This window comes from Camellia sinensis, unplaced genomic scaffold, assembly GCF_055761805.1.
Source record: "Camellia sinensis isolate YWXY unplaced genomic scaffold, ASM5576180v1 Unanchor1, whole genome shotgun sequence".
In the NCBI taxonomy this organism is placed as follows: domain Eukaryota; kingdom Viridiplantae; phylum Streptophyta; class Magnoliopsida; order Ericales; family Theaceae; genus Camellia; species Camellia sinensis.
The window spans coordinates 15,686,441-15,704,990 of record NW_028128987.1 but is presented as its reverse complement, the minus strand read 5'-3'; the positions used below and the strand labels follow the sequence as shown (position 1 = coordinate 15,704,990).

General features: G+C 30.7%; 1 protein-coding gene across 1 annotated transcript; it reads left to right on the top strand.

The window, feature by feature from the left end:
* The first annotated feature begins 1,824 nt into the window (after positions 1–1,824).
* LOC145814280 (outer envelope protein 61-like) lies at positions 1,825–15,433 on the top strand. Its single transcript, XM_082910920.1, has 11 exons — positions 1,825–2,146; positions 3,363–3,593; positions 8,435–8,491; positions 8,627–8,755; positions 9,015–9,092; positions 9,214–9,284; positions 9,708–9,757; positions 9,877–10,075; positions 12,099–12,675; positions 13,207–13,350; positions 14,962–15,433. Exons 1-11 carry the CDS (start codon positions 2,051–2,053, stop codon positions 15,106–15,108), a joined length of 1,779 nt encoding a protein of 592 aa, XP_082767046.1. The 5' UTR covers positions 1,825–2,050; the 3' UTR covers positions 15,109–15,433.
* Positions 15,434–18,550: the final 3,117 nt, after the last annotated feature.

The following is an 18,550-nucleotide window of genomic DNA, read 5'->3' as shown; positions in this document are numbered from 1 at the left end:
ACCCTAACGTATAATTTTTTTTGGACAAATAATAGGATACTTATAAGTTAATAGGTTAAGATGAAAATGCCAATGTTAGAGTATCAACACCAGTCTTAACAAATTTTGAGTCAAATTATAAACAAAAATTTATTTTTGTATATACATACTATACCAGACTCTCTATTCTAAAATTTAATTTTATAAAATATTTATTTTTATGATCTATTGGATTATGCAAACAACCTGTCCAAACAACTTATAGCAACTTCTAGGAGAAGTTTTTCGAGAAAAAAAAAATAATGATGGTGTAGCAGTCGGTCGGATGACCAATATGATGCTCGGTAAATATTGTATTTCATATTCTTATATATATATATATATATATATATATATGGGACAATAGACAGTCGTCTAACAGGATGTTCAGTCACTCTTAAAGATAAATAATATAAGTTTGTATAACCTGTGAATAATACCTCCCTTGATGAAGCGAGATACTATAGCAATGGAAAATTTTGTTTTGTAATAGCTAGCATGATGAAGGATTGATTTGAAAAGTTAATTTGTTATAATATAACCCCAAAATCATAATAAAAGGACTGATATTAATATTCTTAGTAGTTTAATATATTGCAACGAAAAAACGACACTCACTTTATCGACACAAATATCAACTACCTTATCCAAGTAATTATAAAATATTCTCCAATAAACTTTGTCTATAAAAACCAAAATTTAAAATTTTATATCCATGACCATAGGTGCACAATAATAATGCCAATTTAATAGTCAAAGACCCACCAAGGACATATACGTAATTTCGAAGAAGCAGGCGCATGTTCAAGTTTGGAAGGAAGGGGGTCTCCTTTGTCAACTCTTCTTCTTTCTGGTCTCTTTCCTCTGTCCTCTGCAACTAACTAATAGAGACCAAACACACAACAATGCTTTCGATTCAAACACCATACTCTTTTGTCTATTGTCACACCATTTTTAGCTATTCCCAGATCGGCAAAAATCACTCCTTCAATGCCCTAAAGTTATGTTTGGATTGAGTAATTTAGGGAGAAAAGAAAAGAAATTGAGTGATATGTATTGTTCTTATTTGTTTAAATAATTTAAGTAGAGAGAAATTAAAAGAAATAGAGAAAAGCTCATTTCTCTTATAAGCCTCATTTTCAATCTTCCTAAAAGTGGAGAGATTGGGAGAAAAAAGAAACAACTATTTTCATAATACTAATTTTATTCCTATAAAAATAAAAGAAATAAAATAATTGAAAATATAAAAAAATTATTTTGGTAATATAACATAAAATAATATTTTTTCTTTTCTCTTAATGAAACCTAACCAAACAAGAATGAGAGAAATCACGATCATTTCATTTCTTTTATTTCTTTCTTATCTAAACCAAAAAAAAAAAAAAGAAATCACAATCATTTCATTTCCCTTTTTTTCTCTTATTACTTAATTAATCTTTTCTTTTTTCTTTTTTCTTCTCTCGTAAATTCCCAAAATCTTAGTTGTCTAAGATTTCATTTCTTTTCACAAAAATCTTTTCTTTTCTTTTCTCTCGTAACTGATTGTACACTATCTGGAAAAGAAAAATGCTTGGGAGCACTAATTAGTGCTCCCACTAATTAGGTGGCAGTGGGTCTCGTCATTAATAATGTGATGTTTTGATCTTGGAGTTGTGTTTTTTTTTTTTTACTTTTTAATGCATTAGTGTTATTAGTGGTGATATTTTTAGTGGGATGAATCATTGTTGATCTGGAAAATTCCAAAATGGCTCTGGCAATAGCCTTCTCTAATGAGCATACATATACGCCTGTATATATATAACATTCAAATATAGATATAGATGTTCTCGATCGATCGATCTCTCTCTCTCTCCATTGTTCTCAGTTGTCTAAAACCCCCAATCTCTTCTCAAATTCTCCTCATTGTCGTTTGATCTCTCTCCATTCGTCGAAATCCAAACCCTAATTCGTCGTCCAAACATTGAAGATCGATCGCGAGTGGAATAGTTTTTGATTTCATATAATTGAATTGGTTTCTGTTTCGATTTCGAGAATGTTCAACGGGATGATGGATCCTGAATTGATGAGAGTCGCTCAGGAACAGATGAGTCGCATGTCGCCAGCTGAGTTGGCCAGAATTCAGCAACAGGTCACCCCTTTTTTGACCTCCTTTGTGTACTCGATTTGTGCTTGTCAATGTCTGGTTTTTGAGATAGCACGTGCTATTTAATGTAATTGTTATGAATACAAGATATTGGTAGGTTTTTAGCTGATAATTTGGATGAAGATAGGCTCTTCTGATGATCTCCTTTGTGTACTCTATTCAATTATTCTTGTAATTTTCATTTTTTGAGAAAACCCAAATGCAATTGAATGTAATTCTTATGAATACATGATATTGGTGGTCCTTTAGCGCGTAATTTGGATGAAGATACGTTCTTCTGATGACCTCCTTTGTGTGCTCCATTCAATTAAGCTTGTTATCTTTAGGTTTTGAGGAAACCCATATGCATTTGAACATAATTATTATTAATACAAGATATTGGTGGTCTTTTAGCTCATAAATGTGATGAAGATAGGTTCTTTCTGATGACCAGTTTGGTTTTTATTTGTGTTTAATATGAAATTACTTCAGATTGAAGGAAGAAACAGATGAAGATTGCCCCCTTTTCTTTTTTCAGTGTTTTATTTTCCCATTGAAATATTTCAGAATCATCATGAGAATATTTCTCTTTGATTTTTTTGCTTTTTTTGTTTTTGGTCTTTAGTTCGTTGGTTCATTGTAATTTTTTATTTATGATAGGGCATTGGTTGGTTAGTCTTTTGTTGGGTTGATTGGTATTGGGTTTGGATTGAAATTATGAAACTTTAAACTTTTTGACTTAATTTGTTGTTTTGATATGATAGTTTGTGATTATCATTTTCCACATAAGTACTATTCTGATTATCCATTCTCTAAAATTGAAATCTGTTGTGGATGGGAACCAAATCTACTTGAATAGGCACAACTCTAATCATCCAATTCAGAAAGTCAAAATTTTGAGCTGTACAAACTTTAGTTGTTTTGGTTTTTTTAGTTCTTACGGCTTGAATTTACTTGTACATGGTGATCAGACCTCTGTCATGCGCTTAAAATATTCTTAATTTTTTAAGGCAAATTTTAAGTATTTGAGGGAATTGAATCTAGAATGTTGGCCATAATGATGTTTCCTCAAGTTCTCATATTTAAACAATTAGCCTCCAGGTGAAGTTTATACTTTGCCAACTTTTATTTTTGTAACATTAATTGTTGTTTCCACCCATCGTTTTGCTTAAATAGCATTGTGTTTGTTTTTGATAGTCATGGCACACTATTGACATTGCAGATGATGTCTAATCCTGATTTGATGAGGATGGCCTCAGAAAGCATGAAAAATATGAGGGCTGAAGACTTGAGAAATGCTGCTGAACAATTGAAGTATACTCGTCCTGAGGAGATGGTTGAGATTGGTGAGAAGATGGCTAATGCAAGCCCTGAAGAGATAGCAGCAATGCGTGCACAAGTTGATGCACAAGTCACTTATGAAATAAATGCATCTGAGATGCTGAAGAAACAGGTATGCCATCATCCCTGTGATCTAGAAATTGTACTCCAGAACTACCATCATCTGATACTGTTCCTTGTATGCGTATTTTTGATTGTCTAGTCTCCTTAACTAGGGCTCTGTTGTTCTTAATAATTTATGTGTTCCGTTTCATTAAATTTCTCCATCCTTTTAGCTTTATGAACTCCCCATGGTAATCAACATCGGCATTTTTCCCTTTTCGATGGGTTTTGGGGTAGGGGAATGGTTTTTGCCGCATAAGATGATGTATAGTGTGCCAACTAAGAAGCACAGACATGGAACATGAGTACGAACTATATACCGAGAGAAAATGAAAAGGTAATTTTAAAAAATTAAGGCACAACAAGATAAGGACACTGAACAAAATAGTAAATATATTTAGGTTTATTGTACTAAAATAACAAAAAATCATTTGTCACATTCTTTATATTGGTGACGAAGTGTGAATAAAAAGTCGTTGCACCCAAAAAACATCCATTGCACCCAAAAAAAAGTGAATAAAAAGTCTTTAATATATATTCTCAAATTTTTTATCTAATTTAAGTAGGATGTTTTTAGCTTAAGAGTTTCTAAAATTAAAAATCCTAAATGAGGAGGGATTAATAGGTATAATTCACAGTTTTTTAATCATTGGCTTTCAAATTACTTTTAAAAACATGCTATGTGTTTGATATTTCTCAAAGCGACGGATCCTCTAAGTGGCCAAAAGGTGTCATGTTCTAAAATTTTTAAGAATAATAGGACATGTTGGATATGTGTCTGACACATTTCGGAGAGAATGTGATGAGTATGGGTGTCGGTGTATACATGTCTGTGACATGGCACCATCTTAGAAGTGATTGTTTCTTAGTGTGCCAATGTAAGAGGGGGCTTGCTTACTTGTATGGAAACTTAGATTTCATACAGAACTTGTATAAATTTTTTTCCCCCTAAGCACATAAATTCTTAGAAAAACACAAAAACAAAACAGAATCCTGTAATTATTCTTTATATGCTGGTGGAGAGATTGTCTAACAGTCCAGTAACACTAGGCATTGCTTACAAGGAACTGAAGTTTAAAAGCTAAGGCACGATGTTATGAACTTACCTGATTGAAGCATGCAGTTAACTTAAATTTTATAAGTGTCCTATTTTTAATTTAATATCAATTCATAGTTTTGTGAGAATATTAGACAAATTCAGAAATGGCAATGTTACAGGAGCTATGAAGCATGGATACTTCAAAAAGGGTGACGTATCCGTATCGGATACTTATCGGATACCGATACTCCTCGGATACTCGCGGATACGTATCGGATACTCCTTAAAAGTATCGGATACTTCTTAATTAATTTTTTATTAATTTTGAAGTATCGGATACTTAATTTTGAAGTATCGGATACTCGAAGTTACATATTACTTATAATATTTTGTTTAGTTCTTTGATAAAAGGAATATAGTGAGAGTTAAAGTAATAAAATTTGTCAAATTAATGTATCCTTGTTGTCTCTCTCACTTCTCTCTCGCTTTCTCACTCTCTCACATTTCTTCTCTCTACTCTCATTCTTTTTTTGATGTTGGCATGTAAGGATGATGTTTAATTTGCATTTGCATTTGCATTTGCATTTGCTTTTAGTTTTGAATGTTTTATGAATGTTTGAAATTATAAATTATAAATTTTTTTAAAATTATAAATTTTTTTAAAATTATAATTTTTTTTTTACGAATGTATCCCCGCGCTGTACCCGTATCATACTTTTTCAAGTTTTGACATATCGCCATATCCACATCCCCATATCACCATATCCGTATCCGTGCTTCCTAGGCTATCATTGATGACTTAAAAAAGTATATTTGCTGAAATTTTTATTTAAGAATAATTTTTTGGCTTTAGCTAAAGTCTTGTGATATTCACTGATGAAGGGGAACAAGTTGAAACTATTGACCTTGAAGACTCTTAGTTTTATAGGAATCTTTCTTCTTTATCAAGTTGACTTTTGCTTTAGGTTTTATTTTTATGCATACTGCATTACTAAAAATTGTTAAAATAATATTTTTTACAAACGTATTCCTGCCGTACCTGTATCCTAATTTTTCAAATTTTGTCGTATCGCCGTATCCGTATCGTATCGTATCCGTACCCCGTATCTGTATCCGTGCTTCCTAGTACAGGAGATAGATATAAGCTCACCAGTTAGGTAACTCAAATTTGCCATAGTATAGTTAGTGTTACAGGATTTACAATTTCCGTTTTTCTCATCTTAGAAGACCTTTTCATTTAGTCTTCTTTCCGAACCCCAAAATATATATCTATATATATAAGAATCACTTTCCTGCTTGTGGGTTGCTTTTTTTATTCCTATTTTGCCCTTTAGCTTGGTTGGTGAAACAATTTGGGTGGTGGCCTTTTGGAAATTATGTAAGAAATTTTAGTAGCTTTGGTTGAGAAGGTTTGTCTTGGGTTGCCTATTTTTCCCTTAGTTTGTCTTTGAATTTTTTATTTTGCCCTTTAGCTTGGTTGGTGAAATAATTGGGGTGGTGGGCTTTTGGAAATTATATAAGAAATTTTGATTCATTGTTATTAGCCCAATAGTTTAAAATGAGAGATTTTTTTTACTTTATTTATTTTTTAAAAGTGATGTTAGAGTGATTATTTGTATGGTTGTTATACTTTCAACTTTTTACTACTATATCTTCAATTTTTGTACAATTAAATACCATTCATATAAAAAAAAACCAAAATTACTTTACAGAATGCGAACTCATAACTAAAACTCTTAAATTCGTATAAAAAAAAGGGTTTAATTGTAACTTTTACCAACATTTTAACTATTCAAGTTTGGTTTGAAAACTTTTACGAATTTCAAAATTTATTCAAACTTTCTTCATTTAACTATTCAAATTTGGTTTGAAAACTTTTACACATTTCAAAATTTGTTCAAACTTTATTCATTTAACTTGTTTTAATTGGTGAACGTAATATTTCATTTTTAAAATTGGTTATTCTATATGTCAAATAATTTCTTTTTTAACTTTGACATGGTTAAATTTTTGACAAAATAAAAAAACATACAAATAAGATCACATACCATATAAAATTGAAAACTGAAAGTTGAATGCTGAAAATTAAAGACTAAAAACTAAATGATAAATTTATTAAATTGAAAAGTTGGTTGTTAAAAAATTATATACTAATAAGAGCCAGTTGCGGTTTAGTATGGGGTGTTTTTTCAGTTTCCCAATTTGCCCTTTTACTTTGTATTATTTACTCATGGTGACTTGTATTTTAATTTTTCCATTTTGCCTTCTCTTTTGGTAATATTTACCACTATTGGTGGTTGTAATTTAGATGAAGGTTTTATCGTAATTATGCAAAAAATCTTGGTCAGTTATGAAATATGAATATTTTATTTTAATTAAATTACAAATATACTCCTGAGGTTTGTTTAAAATATGAGTTGCTCCCATAATATTAGAAATTGCAACTACCGCTTGTTAAATTTTTTAATTTAACAGAATAATGAATAAAAAAATCTAACTACTTTCATATGCAACAATAAAATTATCAAAATTATGCATTTGAAAAATATTTCTTATATCATTAAAAATTATTAATTAACTCGATGATTTATTTATTAACAAAATGGATCGCTTGTTATATGACTATGATTTATTTACAAAAAAAATACACTCAGGATAAGGGCCCAATGGACCACACAGTATGGTGAAGGCACAACATGGAATGCCATTGAATTAAATAAAATGAAATGAAATTATTATTTTTAATCTATTAAAGCAAGCATTACCTTCAAGTCAAAAAATAAAACCAAAATTTTAAATAAAAATGTTTGAAATCCATAAAAAAATTTCACAATTGGGCCTACAATGACGTGATATGATAAGTATCAACTTTTCATTTCTTACCCAACTATTATAAGTAAATTTATGATTCTAAAATTATGAATCTTAACATTTTTCATTTAAAAAAATATAAGGGAAACATTATGATACGCACCCGCTTGAAGGGTGTGCACCATATGCACTTTGTTACATATTTTTGTGATGTGTTACGTATTTTTGTTGTAACTATAACCTATTTTTTTTGGTAGGAGTCATGATAATTTGTGGTTGAGATAAAAAGTTACACGCTTTTATGATAATGTTATGTATTTTGTGGTATTGTTATAGATTTTGTGGTTTGAAAATGTTTTAATAAAAAAATATGTAACATTACTACAAAAGTGAGTAACACTAAAATCGTATCATTAAAAATTGTTAATTGACTTAATAATTTATTTATTTATTTAATATTGCTTACAAATCAAAAAACAAGTTTTAAATTAAAATATTAAAATGTATAAAATATATAAAAATGCTTCATTTAAATTGTAATTTCTAAAATTTATAAAAAATTAAGTCGTCTATGCCCCTCATAAAAGTTGTACAGAAATAATCAACTTAAATAATCTAATTAATTTATATATTTTCATACAAATTTTTTATTTTAATATTTTACCCGTGCCTTGCACGGGGCTTTTTTTTTTTTTTAACCTAGTATATATATACATATATATTAACGAAGTTAGTGTACCAAGAACTTGAAATATATATATTGTAAATGTGCTAGACTGTTCACTCTTGAAGTTGGATTTATTTATTTATTTTAAACAAAGCAACAAGTTCTCATCCAAATCCAGTGTCTCCCAAATCTCCTTCTCCATCTTCAATTGCAATTTATCATGCATTTACATATGATCAGCTAAGGTGCAGAAATCACATTGCTATAGTTATGTTAAATGAGTCTGTTCAAGTGATACATTCATGTGTTTATTGATTCATAATCATAATGGCAGGGAAATGCGCTTCATAGCCAGGGCAAGTATAATGATGCGTTGCAGAAATATTTGCTTGTAAGTGTAGTGTTTGTGTCTGTTTCCATTTATATGTTTCATGTGTCAGTTTACTCTGTGCATCCTTAAGTTTTGCAATAATGAATTCTTATTTCTGTTTTCCCCCTTCTTTCTTTGTTCTTAAACATTTTTTAGGCAAAGAAGAACCTGAAAAGCATTCCAACCTCCAAAGGCAGAACCATCTTATTGGCTTGCTCTCTTAACATGATGTCATGTTACTTGAAAACAACGCAGTATGATGAGTGCATAAAAGAAGGCACCGAGGTATTGGCAAGTCATTTTTCTGCTGGTTTCAGTATGAATGTGATCAAATTTTGTCTGATCAGGATGTCTCAACTTAATTGTTTTAAAGTTAAAACTTGCAGTAGAGCAAGAATTTCGTATGTATACAAATACAATAGGAGAACAAAAAAGTATTTTGGTGTTTATCATTTATGTTTTGAGTGTTGGATGCATGAAGATCAGTACAACTGTTTGCTTTTTATAAGGAAAAAGAATCAATTACATGTTTGTATGATTGCAGGTATTGGCACGTGATGCTAAGAATGTCAAAGCTCTTTATCGGAGGGGTCAAGCTTATAAAGAATTAGGACAATTAGAAGTGAGTATCCATGAACTTGTATGACTTTTTGCAGTGGTTGCAGAACTCTGCTTCTTTATATTGTTATGCAGTTATCTGACTGCTTGCTGGTATTTCTAATCACTTGTTTGAAATATGCTAGGATGCGGTCTCTGATTTGAGTAAAGCACATGAAGTTTCTCCTGAGGATGAAACCATTGCAGACATCTTAAGGTATGGAAATCGTAGTTGGTGTCTGAGGATTTTTCAACCCATGCCATACATATGTTGCTTGAATGGCAGGGCCTCTTTTGTTTGAGCCATATGCAAAATGTTGCTTGAGTATATGTTTCTGATAATCCCTACCATTTATTCTATTTTTGAAAGAAAATCAAGCCATTTCTTTTCCAGGACAAAAGTTGTGTGGTTTTGTTTGTGTCCACTGTGATTAGTGCCATAACATTTAGGAAATCCAGATCGATCATCTGCAATTATTTCCTTATTTTGTACATGTAAGTTTCTCATTTGTATTCTGTGTTTACAATAATCATCTTTTCTTGTTCAGTCCAGTGTTATAATGCGACTGCTGATTGTGCTGTCAAGAGATAGTAGGTGTTCCATTTGTCATATTTTGCTAATGGCTGTGAATGGATGCAGGGATGCCAGGGAAAGATTGGAGAGAGAAGGTGGTGGAAATACATCAAGAGGTATTTCGCTTTTCCTTCCTATAAGATCGTCCCTGGACAGCAAAATTTTGGGATCTGCAGAATATCCATGTCTCTTTTCTTGTTGCTTTTCTTGACTTGTTACCTTTCTTGTTTAATAGGATTGGTTATTGAAGAAATAACTGAAGAAGAGCAGACTGTTTCTTCAGAGAATTGTGGAAGTTCAACTAAAGAATATTCTGTGTCACAACCACAAGAAACCAATGGCTACTCTAAGAGTCAACCTGAGATAAACACCAAGGCCCCTTCAACAAATTCAGACTATGTCCATGCTTTAAAAGATGACCCAGAAGCAATCAGGTTTGTTTGCATCTATCAAAGAATTGTTCAAAATCTTTTTGCATGTTTGAGTCTGAAATCTCTTTACCATGCTGTTATATTTCATTTCGTTTGTTTTGTCACATAAGTTACGTGGTCTGGATATGTCTGAACGTTTCTTATATTTGTTAGTGTTACTTCTTTTATTCTTGTGTTTTGCATTTTTAGTGGTAACTATGACTGTTGTTCTTCTTTGAAAGGCATGCACAAGCATGAGCCGAAGTTTAAAAAAGAGAGGAGAAAAAAGCAAAAGAAAATGCATTTTTGGGGAAAAAAAAAGAAAGAGCACAGCTCTTTCTCTTTCTTTTCTTTCCTCGTTTTTTTTTTTTTTTTTTTGAGATTATTATACTTAAGGCAATAAATGATAAACTTACCACAATTAAGTTCATTAAAAGAATATATTTCTTCTAGTCTATGAATAAAAACTTATTTCAGATCAGTCAAAAAAATAGGTAAAAGGTCATTTTTTACCATACTCATCTCTTCCCCCATTGCCCCAAACCCAAAGCCAGCCCCTCACCTCATCCCCACAACCACAGCCACACATCCCTCTTCCTTGAACATTGCAACCCACATGCATAAAGAACACAATAAAGGTGCTGATATATGTATAGAACTAGGTTTGGGTTTGTAATAGATTTGAGAATAAGAGGTCATGTACCTCATAGTATGTCTAATCGTTCTAGTGTACACAAGCTGAGAGATTACTACTTCCCGCAAATTTCTGATACAGAGTGTTATTGGCTTCAAAAATTATTTTTTTGTTGAAGCAAAGTACACTTGTTCTTTGCTTACTGTCACTATTTTTTCTTTTTATTGTTCCATGGTGGCTGCGGCGGGTGAGGGAGGGGAGGGGGATGTGACAGGGAGGAGAGAGGCAGCAGTCGCGATGACAGTCGAGGATGGGATGTGTATAGGAAAATACGACTTTTTGACTGTATAGTTGTCTGATTTGTAAATAAGTTTCTATACATTGACTTGAGAAGAAATCTTTTCATTTAATGGATTTAATTGTGATAAGTTTATCGCCTGTGCCTTCGGAATTTTCACCTCTCCTATCTCTGGAAGTGTTCCATATTATAATATCTACTGTTTTGCATTAATTATATCATGTATCGGATTGTTTCTTGCTGCAGTGGCCAAGTTGCTAATTGTTTAATCCACATGGGCATTTCCATATTTGTACCTCTGAGCATTTTATCCAGCTATTCATATGATCAAAATGTTTCACTTAATGATCTAAACATTAATTTTAGTGATAATGGAACGGTGGAATTTTGCCAGTCCTAATGACATTCTATGAAATCTTGTAACTAATATGCAAAGTGAATATAGCTGATTATGGAGTATGATTTGCCAAATGTGGAATAACAAAATTTTGGTCTTTCTCTTGTAACAATTCAATGATCAAATATTTTATATGTATGCAAAACAAACACACAGAGTGAGGGAGAGTACCAATATAGTGAAGTGGTATTACATCAATGCTAGGGCGAAAGACATATTCCAAGAAGTCTTGAAGCTAGGCAGGGTATTATGTTATCAAAAAATTTCAAAAAGTTTGCAGATTTGACAGCTTCCTAAAACTATTATTTTTACTGTCATTTGTGAAAACTGAATGAAATTCTGTCTCCACCATTGTCTATTGTGGGATTAGAGGTTCATGGTACCACCACGGAATACCTGCAATTCGACACAGCTTCTTGTAGTAATGCAAGCTAACTGGGCCCACAGCTGGAGCGATAATAGTAAGAGCATATTACTCTTCCAATTTAGATGTTCTAGGAAGGTTAAATATGGAAAAAAATTAGCAACATCTTTATTGATCTGCAGTAAGTTCGTCTTTGCATTCTGTTCTCTTCTTTTTTTTGCCAAGTTTGTCATTGCATTCTGTTCACTTCTTTTTTTTGCTAAGTTTGTCATTGCATTCTGTTCAATACTTGAGTTATATCATAGAGCAATTTTATCAATCCTGATTGTCCACATTTTTTGGTGCATTTCATAGATCCTTTCAGAACTTCATGTCTCGTGCCGATCCTGAAACTCTGGCTAGTATGAGTGGTGGAAAGCCTGAAGGGATATCTCCTGATATGATTAAGACTGCCTCAAATATGATCAGCAAGATGTCTCCTGAAGAACTTCAAAGAATGTTCCAAATGGCTTCTTCCTTCCAGGGAGAGAACCCACTTCTTATGAGGGGTTCCTCAGATTCAGAATTGAACAGCTTCAGACCTGGGCCAGTTCCCCCTGATGCGACACCTGACATGCTCAAAATGGCAAGTGATATGATGAGTAAGATGTCACCAGAAGATATGCAGAAAATGTTTGAAGTGGCATCATCTTTGAAAGGTAAAGATTCAGGGCCGACGACTGGAGCATTACATTCTAATGTAGTTAGATCAGATACTGGATCAAAACCTGTTGATTCCTGGGAAAGTTTTAGGGGAGACCATACTGATGAAAGTAGTTCTTCTCATGGGTTTTTAAGTTCGAGAAGTGCTCCTCAATCAAGCTTCCCCAACCCAACTGCTGATCTGCAAGAGCAAATGAAAAATCAAATGAAAGATCCGGCCATGCGGCAGGTATGTGGTTTGACTGCTTATTATTTCTGTTTACATTTGTAACTATAAGATCTAATAAGAACTACGGGACGAGAGAATGATATTAACATCACTAGAAGAAGCGGCCGCTTTCCATCTGGATCTCTTGATCCTGTTTGTCTTCCCCCATGAAAAAGCGGAAAACACCCAATCAAACATAAGTAGAAAGTCAAAAGATAGGATTTCAGGCTATGCCCATTTTTGTAGCACAATTGTTAGGAATTCAAGAAACTACAGAATTTAAACCACTTCTTGTGATTTCTAATGATTATTCCATCCCTTATGACTTATAATGATGATTCCATTACTTATGACTTTTAGAGATGACTCTGTGTTTGCTTCACGATGAACCCTATTTAAAATCATGGGATTGTGCTTTCATTTGTTATGTGGTCTGTGGTGAAGTGATTGTTTTGTAAACTTGTCTTTGATAAAAAAAAAATGTGAATTTCTCCTTATTTGCTTATCTAAGTGTTAATTGGTTCTAAGTTTTAATTGGTTCCATATTGGCAGATGTTCACATCAATGATGAAAAACATGAGCCCAGAAATGATGGCAAACATGGGTGAACAATTTGGATTTAAGCTTTCTCGGGAGGATGCAGAAAAAGCTCAACAAGCCATGTCATCTTTGTCACCAGATGACTTGGATAGAATGGTACTCTTCTTCCACTAATTTTACTTTGTGACTTGATAATTATATATACTGCTTGTCATGCTTGTTAATATTATCTAGTCAAATTCTGAGGAACAGCAAAATTTTGATCATTGATAATATATTCTAATTTCCATTTCGAAAGTGACTTTGGGTTGTCTCACTTTACATGAGATAAGTTTGATGCATTCATCCATATATGAATTTATTGAAGTTTATTCTTTTATCATAAATATTTTTGCCAGAATCATATCTCACCCCACATAACTATTATTGCCATCATGTGTTGGATTGTTGTTCATTTCAATTCTGTTTGTGATTGATCATTTATGATGTTCTTTGCTTTATACTAATGATTAATTCATAATCATGAAAGAACAATTTCCTCTAAAGTTTGCTTTTATGCTGAAATTGCTATCTGGAAAAGGTCAAAAAAAAAAAATACAAAAATTGTTACGTATTTTCTTTTCTGCCTAAGGTCTCTGATATTTGAAATTACACATAATACCTTTCTTTGAAGCCCTGGCTGAAGTTGTAGTAACACGAGCAAATAAAGTATAGGAAAACACAGAAAAGAACAGCAGATTGTGCTTTCGTTTTTTTTTAAAAAGAACAGAAAACAGAAACAGATGATTTTGAACTCTAAAAAACAATCAAGCTTCTTTCACTTTTATCTCCAACCCAACCTTGATTTAAGGAAAGAAAAAACCTCAGTCAAATCTCAGGGATCATAATTTTCAGTCTCTTGCTGAAACTTCAAATTTTGCCTTGTTGGCTTCATTGAAAACATTTCAGATGGTAAGCTGTGAACTGTTATGGGTCGTATTTCTATAGGACAGCATTCTGGAGTTGTTGTGATGTTGCATGGTAATTCTTATCCATTATTATTTAGATGAAAGAGCTTTAGGACTTGATCTGATAATCTCCTATCCAGTTATATGCTTGCATTTACCTAATTAGTTATTTTCAGATGTCAAAAATAAAATAAAACAAAAACTTGTGCTCTTTGAATGGTTTATGGTCCTCTCTCCTTGGGGGTTCCCAGCCTTATGAAGAATAGGTCTCTCTATCACACACTTGATAGATTGCCTCCTGTGTTCATATACCCCACCAAATCTCCTGATCTGATCTCATAAAGTTACTGCCCGAGTCTTGGGTAACCAATTATGAGAACACTTTTAACCAAACCAGTGCAATCCACTAATCATGTATTCTCACAGCTCATGCTGATGGAACAAATGGTTGACATATCTTTTCCCAAAGAATCTCAAATCCTACTCGTGCCTTGTTTCCAACTGAGATCAATATGATCAGCCCAGTTATTCAGACAGATAAACAAATTCCCATCCACATAAAAATTATAGTTAACATGAGCTCCCCTAGGTCTTGAGTTGGGAATTGGGACGTTGATAATGTTTAATGAGCACATTCGCAAGGGCTTAGAACCAAAAAATTTATGCATGTAGCCTGAAGATCAATTTTGATGGCTGCTTGTATTGGATTGAGCTTATTGTTATGGTGTTATGTCCTTATTCTACAGTATATGCTAAAGCTCTATGCATTCCGAGCATGACCCCCTTTTTTCTTTCTTCTTTTAAATAAATGATGTTCCAGATGCGGTGGGCTGATAGGCTCCAGAGAGGAGTGGAAGTTGCGAAGAAGACAAAAAATTGGCTACTAGGGAAACCTGGTATGGTTCTGGCTATATTTATGCTCATTTTAGCAATCATCCTTCACCGGCTAGGCTACATTGGAAGTTAAAGTGGGATCTCAGTGCACCAGAATGAGGTATCAACCTAATTTTTACCTTTGGAAGTAATCAGATCAGAGGTTCGGATAAGTGTTTTTGTATTGATGTTAGTTGTAATGAATTTGTTTGATTGTTTTGCACTCTTATGCTCTTGTAATAAGAGTTTGCTATGGGAGTTTAATAATGTACCTTTTAGAGCATTCGTAAGGGAACCCTAACTTTTGTCAATGATACTAGTAATACTACTGGAGCCATATGATGTTGCAGAGTATGTTTAGGAACATTCATGGGGTGAAATTATACACATAAAAAGTTAAAATTATTATTATTATTTTTTTTTATACAAGATTTAGACCATTTTAGACTAGACGGACTCAAAAAATAAAACTTTTTGACACAATAAAAAAAATTTACTAAACAAAAAAGGTAAAAAGATAAGGTGATTTTTTTAATAGTTGCCAAACAAATGGTGGACAAAAAAAGAGTAAATTACAAATACACTTTTTGAGGTTTGCTTAAAATACTGATTATTTTTTATAGTTTGAAAAATTACAAATATCTTGTTATTAGAATTTTTTATTTAACAAAATTAATTAAAAAATAAAATTTATAAGTGCTTTCTTATACGATAATTAAATTATTTAAATTATTAATTGAAATATATTTTTAACATTATTAAAAATTATTAATTGACTTGATAATTTATTAATAAAAAAGAATGAAATTAGAAACTACAGTGGTGAAATGTAACTTTCAAATCACAAGAGGTAATTTTGTATTTTAATCAAATCTCAGAGGGTGTATTTGCAATTTATCCACAAAATAAAGATCTCCAAGGTATGGTATCACTGTTCAAGATTGCTTGTCCTCGTTTGACATTTGGCTAAAATTGTTTAAAAAAAAATATTATAAATGGTCATATTATTTTTTTTTTATTTTTTCACATATTTTTTTCATAAAAAGTTTAAAAATTAATTAAAATAGTTAATTTTTAAAAGATGCATTCAGAGTCGCTTGGCATCCAGAATGGTCACTGGAAGATATGTTTTCAAGGTGAAATTTCATAATGGGGTGGTGTATTTAGAATCTGTTTGTTTCTTTTTAAATTATAGGACAAATTACCTGCACTCTCTTGATTTAGTTAAATTAAAGATTTCTTTGAGATTTTAAAAATTATGTCTCACCTCTCAAAATTTATATTCGCATAACAATTTACTCCCTATCGTGAAGTAAACGTTAGAAATTGTTGACAGAAACATGCTGACGTCACGAAAATAGATATTGATGGACGATATTGCCCTTGATATCTTTCCAAAGTACTAAACAATCTGATTTAACCTGAAATCTCTTTGATAAACTAACAAAATTTACAAAAGAATCGCGTTAGATGGAAAAAGAAATTAAGGCTCCATTGCTTTAGTTTTTGAATCATGATTTGAGTTTTGAATTGTATTTTGAATTTTGAGTTTTTAAAATGGGTTTTGAAAAAAGAAAAGTTGTTTGATTATGAGTTTTAAAAAGAGTTTTAAGTTATATTTTGAATTTTGAGTTGTATTTTGAATTTTTTTGAGTTTATTTTTTAAAATATTTAAAAAATTTCTTAATTTTATTTTTTTAGGGTAAATATTTGTTATCGTAAATATTTATTTATTTATTTTTAAAGTGCTATGTACTTACTACATTCATACACTGTATTTTTTAAAATATTTTTTATTTTAAATATATAATTTTTATTTTAAATATTTTTAATTTTTAATTTTTAAATATTTTATTTTATTTTTTGAACATTTTTTTTTTATTTTTTTTAAATTTTAAAATTTTTTAGATCACTCATATATGTATATATATCCAAATCATAATAAATTATTTGGCCAATACTTAAAAAATAAAAAAATATTTTTTTCAAAAAAATAAAAAATATTTTTCTTCAAAAATAAAAATAAATATTTTGTGAAAAAATAATAAATAAATAATAATTTAAAGAACAAATTAAAAAATATATTTTTTTGATTTTTTTTTAAATAGAGTTCTATAAAGAGTTTTGAAAAAGTTTAGTTATGAGTTTTGAAAATAATTTTGAAATTTTTTTATTCAAATTATGATTTCAGTTCTAAACCAAACGATACCTAAGTTTTTTGAACTATGTTTAATTTGTTGTTTAGAAAAAAATTTCATAATTTTTTTTGAAGAAATGGTAACTAATTTAATAAAAATATATTTAATTTGTAAAAATTATTTCTAACCTCTCAAAAATAAAATTATATAAAATGATAATTATTTATTATTATTTTATTTCTTAACCAAATTAATTTTTAATTTTTTATAATTTTTTTTTAAAACAAGTACTAAGTAATTATTGACTGACTTGACATGATGTATTAGTTAAATATCATCATTTCTCTATATAACACAGTTATGGACATTTTAGTCAATTTACTATCTCCTTCAATGGCGTTAATTGTAACGAGACAAGTTGTAATTTTGAAAACCTTAAAAGAAAATCTATAATTTAACTAAACTTCAAGATGGTATAGGTAATTTGTCCAATTTTTATTAAGAAATAAAAGTTATAAAATAATAGAATTCTCTTTCTCATAATTTTATTTATTTATTTTTTTTTATTTTTTTCACTTAACCTATAAATCGAACATGACAGGATAAAAGAATTTTTTTCTTTTCTCACTAAATCATGTGACCCAAACAAAGTGCAAAAGAAAAATTATTACGTAGCCAAGGAAAACATGTATACCTAGTCTCAACCAATCATCAATTGCCAAGCCTCAGCTATTGTTTTCCCATGCCTCACAACACAGTCCTTGGCTTTTCCTCTACAAATTACAACACTACTTAAATAAGGCGGGTGTCTTTTCAGGGATAGAATGAAAATGATTTATAGTGAAAGGATTAGTAATAAGGAAATTATTAATGAGAGAATTAAGTAAAATTATATTAGTTTTGATGATAGTCGTTGGGGTAGGAATTACTAAATTATTTTTATATAAAATAAATATAAAATAATAAAACAAATAAAAAATACAAAAACATTAAATATTAATATTTAAAAAAAAAATGCCCAATATGTAAAAAATTAAAAATAAATAGATAAAAATAAAGTATTTCCAAAAACAAATAAAACAATAACTTTTACTTAACCAAAAATACAAAAAATTAAACATTAATGTTAAAAAAAAATGCCCAACATGTAAAAAAATAAAAAAATAATAAAAAACTAGCCCAACGGACTAATTTCTAATACCAAGTCTCATAAGTTCCGTTTATTTTGAATTATAGAGAGGAGATCTCCTCCCTATAACTCAAAACAAACGAGACCTAGCCTCCGTTTGGGAAATGGGTTGGCTTTTTGGCTTTTTGGCTTTTTTGGCTATTTTAGCCTGGGCTTAAAAGCTTGGTTTGGGAAGGGCTTTTTGGCTTTTTAGTTTTTTTGAGTTTTTT

Coding starts and splice junctions, on each gene's coding strand:
- LOC145814280 (XM_082910920.1), top strand. CDS start 2,051: ATGTTCAACGGGATGATGGATCCTGAATTGATGAGAGTCGCTCAGGAA. Junction 9,093..9,213: donor AAGAATTAGGACAATTAGAA/GTGAGTATCCAT, acceptor GAAATATGCTAG/GATGCGGTCTCTGATTTGAG. Junction 9,285..9,707: donor ACCATTGCAGACATCTTAAG/GTATGGAAATCG, acceptor GAATGGATGCAG/GGATGCCAGGGAAAGATTGG.